Consider the following 6,448-nt stretch of genomic DNA (forward strand, 5'->3'; position numbering starts at 1 on the left):
AAGCCACCTGTAAAGGAAAGAAAAGCAACAAGAAGCGACAAGAAAGATGGGAGAAATAGGAAGAGAGGACAGCAGGCACAGAAAAAGAATGATACAGGCTAAGGAAGAAGTAGGCAGCATTACATCAAGTCAGTGGATGATGGTCGCCACCACCTACCACTACTTTGTTTACACAAATTCCCCCGGGTAATCCATGACGTACGGTATATATGTCTTCCTGGTAGCTTAGCCAATATCACTAATTATCAAGTAGGCCTAGTGAAGATTAATTACCGTTACCGTCCTGCAATTCTTTACCATCCTCTTCACTACCATGTGTCTCTCCGTGGCTGAATAAAACTACTCTACGGAAGCAATACAAAATAATATATGTTCTTACACTGAAACGGTTACAGTAGTGGAGTGTTCTACATCCATTCACTGCCAGAGGTCTCTCCCAAGCCAAACAGAAGAGTTAGATGGCACCCATCACCATCCAATCCTTTACCGCACCATCAAGAGAGTCGGGGCCTGGGGCTATAAGCTACCAAGTCCTGACGCTTTAGGCGAGGGTGATAATCATTTTTCCCTACGTGGTAAAGTGTCAGCCATGAGTCACAACCAGCCCCGCACTTATACCCGTGAGGGGCACATTCGGTTGTAACGCCTTAGAGCATACCGGTACCAAAAATAACTTGGAGGTAGAAAAAAAAAAAGTGTCATCGTATTTAAAGCCTTCTGGAGGCTCTTCCTGGAATGGTTATAGCTGACTACTTCAATGGCCTGGAAAAACCTGTTTAAAAAGATGGTATGTAAACTAAATGAAGTGCAGGTTGGTTAGCGGTTAGTCGACGCCATTTCGCTCAAATTTCTTATAATTGTACCGGTAAGGTGTGTGTGTGTGTGTGTGTGTGTGTGTGTGTGTGTGTGTGTGTGTGTGTGTGTGTGTGTGTGTGTACCGGTATATACCTAGCCAATATATAACAGGTAAATCCACAGGAGGGGAATATTACTGAACCCACTGTCTCAGGGACTGCCTTCTAATATCGTCTGGTGGTTGCGAAAAAACAAAAATATGACATTCAGATTACCCCCTCCCAACAAGGGGTACCTCCATCACTAAGTAAAATCATCTGACAGTACCAAAAATATCTGAAAAGCATCATGGTGACGGAGTTGTGAGACTTTCCAGTCCCTTCACGACACGCGTCTTGCTCAAGCAAGGCACAATGGTCCTGCACTGGCATAAGCAACAATACTGTACACATGGCATCATCCCCCTGAGGGCGTTAATCCGTTCAAACGACGGCTTTTATTCTTACTGCCTCCAGACGATTTTATGCAGTTTGCGAAAGATTTTTCGAACTAGGCAGGTTACATTTTGCTTTCAATAATCTATTAACAGGGAGTTCACCGAACTTGATTGAGATCGTCCGACGGGAGCAAGGACATGCTATCATATAAAAACGTCATCTAAATGAGGGATAATATCTATGACTAGCCTAAGCTGATGAACTGAGCAGGTATATTATCTTTAACCCTGTTGATTCTCTCTCTCTCTCTCTCTCTCTCTCTCTCTCTCTCTCTCTCTCTCTCTATACTGTTCTCCACCTTACGAGGTACAACCGAAACACTGATAAAGGAGTTAACGAAAAAGGTGACGTTTTAGCTGCGGTCTGTGGGAATGCAGGTCTGACAGGTGGGTCTCATTAGATAAAAGGAAAAATAGATACCAGGTAATTATATAACCCTAAACTAAAATGGTGGTGCGGTTTACAAAGGAGTTCTGAAATGTAATCCTTAGAGAGAGAGAGAGAGAGAGAGAGAGAGAGAGAGAGAGAGAGAGAGGTACACAAAGTGAATCAAGAAAATGTTACTAACTACAGTGTAGAGTGTTATGAGGGTGGTGGTGGTGGTGGTGGAGGGGGTGGCGGCATTAATACAATTGAGTGCGAGGGGTAATGGTGGGTGTCACAACAAGTAGCTTGAGCTGTCACCGTCCCCCTTCTCTCTCTGTCCTAGTCACCCATTCTCATGTCACACATCTCTGTTTTGGCTAATCTATCACCTCCTCCTCTTCTGTCAAAGGTCTCTTCCTACTGTCTGACAGGCATTGACCTGTATGTCTTTACTTTCCTGCTCATTACTGCTTATATCTATACTTCTTTTTAGCAATATCCTTAAAGACTTTATTACCTCCGCAAACGAAGTTGCAGGTTATGTATTCACCCGTTTGTTTGTCCACAAGATATCAAAAAGGTATCGATGGATTTCAATGACATTTTGTGGATAAGTGAGTCAAGGTCCAAGGAACAGTTCAGGATTATTTTTTTCCCACAAGATATCTAAAGTTATTGATGAATTGTAATGAAATTTTTTGGATGTGTGGGTCACGGACCAACGAAGTTTATTAAATTTTGGTGATCAGAGTTAGAGTCACGGTTCAGGACTGTTTTTAGTTTGTCCACATAATCTCAAAAAGTTGTTGATGGTTTTCAATGAAATTCATTGGATATTTGAGTCATTGGCCAAGGAGTGGTTGATTAAATTTTTTACCTTGATCCAATTTCCAGCTTCTCTATTATCCTATCTCAATCTCTTCACAGAGGTAGGCTAGCCTATCTGTTTTTGTTTTTTCTCTATCCATCCATCTTCTAGAGTCTCTACCCCATTTTCCAGTTTCTCTTTATTACCTTCGCCAACGAAAGTGGGGGAGGTTAACTAGTCATCACTGTCCACAAGATACCGTACCGGTATGTCAACAAGTTGATGGATTTCAATTAAATTTTGTGGATAGGCCTATTATTATTATTATTATTATTGCTATTATTATTATTATTATTCCTAGTTATGTATTTACCTTCTAGCTCTTCATTTACCAATTTTCCTAATATTTATCTCCTTATCAGTCTGCTTACCGTAAGGAAATTTGGCAATTCTGTCTGACCTGCGAAGGACGGCAGAGTTGTTGCATAGGCTGTGAAAATCTTTAACACCTTTGGTACGATGACGTCTCAATCGATTTCATAAAACGATCTTACTCAGCTTAATATCTCGTAAAAGTTAATGGAAACTTTATTATTTTTCTAACACCTTCACTAAATGTCTCTCCATCTGAATATGATCAGTCATGCCTGTAAATAATCAAAGACGCAATGGTAAAAAGGTTGTTATACATATTTACATGTGACTGAGAGGACTTACACCAATTTATTCCCAGTCCCGCACGAACTAGCTACGGTTCATCTTAGGCCTATGCTTGCTACGTCCAGGAAAGCATGGACCATCTACTCCATCCCCACAAAGTCACTTTATCTCCATGCGCTTTTATTGAGTTTAGGTTTGATATTTCGAACTGGGTTAGATACAAACTTCGCTAGGTTACCAGGGGCCTCTCCTGAACGGAATGAAATTGCCGGGCAGCATTAACAATACACTGCAAAAAAGACCCGTCGACGTTGTGAAAGGGTAATGCTTCTTCAACAGAAAGCGTTTGCTGACGACGACGACGACGATGACGATGATGATGAGGCTAGGTTGAGGAGAATTATAATCTGCAAGCGTACCGTAATAGGGAATATGCCGATGCAGAATATGGAATAAATTCATCTGAACTACATTTTCGTTACACCGGTACCTCTGTGTGTATGCTATCGTTACAACTGGAATGAGTAAAACTGCCTTGCACCTCTAGTTACAAAAACTCATCGTATGCTTATGAGTAGTAACGGTATAATTATTCCGCAATGATGACCGCATACTTTATTCCCATCACAAGACTAATTTGCTCAGGCTAGGACAGACTTTGCAAAAGGGGGAGTAGGGTTGGATATGGCCTTCATTAGCTTCCTTTCTAAGCTGAATAACATCATCTAGTAGCTGAAAGAAAAAAAAAATACGTTCTCGGGCTGAAGGGTTTCTCAGTTACCGGTACCAATATACATGCCGGTATGTACCAGAAGCCAATCCATATGTACAATACGTATATACCATTTATCTATACCGTACCTACAGCCAATCCATATGTACAATACGTATATACCATTTATCTATACCGTACCTACAGTATATATATATATATATATATATATATATATATATATATATCCGTATATAATTATCTGCTAGTGTATACCTGTAAAATTCAATGCTACCGTGCCTAGGTGAACGCATTAGAGTAAGGAACCTGATTTCATACTTACAGTACTTTCCTAACTGTAGAAAATAATGTTTGCCAAATATTAATTCACACAGCCTACGGTCACATACTATACGTGCATTAGTCTCATTCTTGCTGACGCCCCCACAATTTTCTTCGACTTACCATTCACAGAAGTCAGAATCACCAGCATGGCCAAACTTAAAAAAACAAAACAAAAAAAAAACAATGAAGGCTACATTAACATCATGACACTGAAAGGAGAGAGAGAGAGTAGCTATTTTAAACTTCAAAGCGATGGTTTTCCAATTAACAAGCGTGCTTTCACCATTCGACGATTATATTCAGCTTAGGGGGTGTTTCATAATGAAAGCGATATATATATATATATATATATATATATATATATATATATATATATATATATATATATATATATACACACATATATATAAGATACATTTCTATGGTTAAAAAAATGAAACTTAGTAAGTCACGGTAAACTTAATTTTTGAGCGCTAAACAGGAAGTTAAACCTTTCCATACACACACACACACACACACACACACACATATATATATATATATATATATATATATATATATATATATATATATATATATATATATATATATATCGCTACTTCGGTATGTTCTTATTCAGTCCGAGACCCCCCTACAACTATGATGCAGGGGTTATTTAAACTTATATCGAGAGGTTATTGATGACTATATCTAACCTACCCTATGATAACGGGTTATTGAAGACTACATCTAACCCCTCTCCCAGTCTGAAATCTCTAGAAGTTTATTAAAATCGCCTGTTTTTTGCATGAATACTAAGTTAATCGCAGGGCTCATGACATTAGTCCCTATACATCAATACCGTCCAATCCTTGCTACCACTAAAAAATGTTATGAAACTTTAAAATGACCCATTTGGCAGAATCAGAAACTAATACGAGTATTCATGAACCCCTTCGTCTCCAGAGGTCTTTGGTTGGCCACAGGTTTTCCTTGCGTGAATAAAATCGTCTGGGGACTCCAAAAGATAATGCGACAAAAATAATTGTCCTGAACACTACACAAACGTGAAAAAAGCAATGGCTCGTAATTTTAAGCCTTCATAGTCCTATATTACGTTCAAGCAGACATAAACATGGTGTTAATCCTTTCAACACGGTAACATCTCAAAATATTCTTACTATTCCCGGAGATTTTATTTAAGTTTAGGAAACAAAACTCTCTCGCAGTGAAGGAGTTTGCAACCCCTACACTAGGAGTCTCCCCAATGCGAAACACATGGTAAAAAAATTATTAAAAAGGAAAGACACCGTCGTAGTGAAGCGGTACCTGGTAGGCCTATAATTCTTTTAAAAGGTATCATTTCCAAAATGTCAACACATGCATCCTATTTCATAAACAAAACATGGTTAGACATTTTAAACCTTGTATATAACACTAAAGTATGTTGACTGCGAAGATTAATACTTATAATTCTTATGTTAGTCTAGAGATTAATATACATAGTTATATCATACACATATTTGTACAAACCCTTTCAGTTTCTGTACAATTAACAGGAATACCCTTACATTTCTGTTTCTGTACGTGGCGAGATATAACACTAACACCAAAACATTTCTGCCCTCTGGCACCATCCTACTGCTATTGGTGTAAACAAAAATAATAATACAACCTTGTGTGGACTCTGTGGAGCCGCCTCTTCTCACTGCTGGAGACGGGCTGGTGGTGTCGGCTTCTGTCAAGTTTTTATGCACAAATTCTCCTCTAGCAACCATGGAGTCTGTAAGCACAAGCAAGAGCAGCACGATGACCACGCAGCGTGCCACTGCCCTCCGCCACACTCCTCTCACGGGAGGATCCATCACAGCAACTGGTGGTCTAAACCTGGAAAGTTTTCAGGGCAACAATACCATCTTGCGGAGCGGTCTAACATAACCCAACTCCGCCACTGGTTCTCTCACACTAAAGCTCCTCTCTTCTTTTAGCCTAATTATATGGCATCGTTGATTGGCCACTGATAACAGCTTCTGGGTTTTCATTGGCAGGCGGAGCGACTAGTAGAGTTGCCATTGGTCGAGATTCATGTGTGGCCAGATGACAGTTCCCCGCAGGCACCAGTTCGTTCTCCGCATGTCTTATTTTGTTTGAATATTACTGAAAGACACTGAATTATACTTTTGTTCTGCAGTATCATATAATAAGTTACTGCAAAAGACACATTGGTATAGTTTCAAAACTTTTTATTCTTGTTAAATAGGCACTCTTAATACTCCGAACATGGCA

General features: G+C 39.5%; 1 protein-coding gene across 1 annotated transcript in view; it reads right to left on the minus strand.

Annotated features, from left to right (window-relative positions):
• Positions 1-6,114, minus strand: part of LOC145392966 (uncharacterized) — a 92,331-nt gene extending 86,217 nt beyond the window's left edge. Inside the window, exon 1 of the mRNA XM_080267260.1 lies at positions 5,835-6,114. Coding sequence (XP_080123386.1) covers positions 5,835-6,027 — 193 coding nt within the window. The 5' untranslated portion in view covers positions 6,028-6,114. The remainder of the gene's footprint in view (positions 1-5,834) is intronic.
• Between the last annotated feature and the right edge of the window lie 334 nt (positions 6,115-6,448).

The sequence above is a fragment of the Coenobita brevimanus genome, chromosome 23 (assembly GCF_032717465.1).
Source record: "Coenobita brevimanus isolate Jiangsu-jjx chromosome 23, ASM3271746v2, whole genome shotgun sequence".
Lineage (NCBI taxonomy): Eukaryota > Metazoa > Arthropoda > Malacostraca > Decapoda > Coenobitidae > Coenobita > Coenobita brevimanus.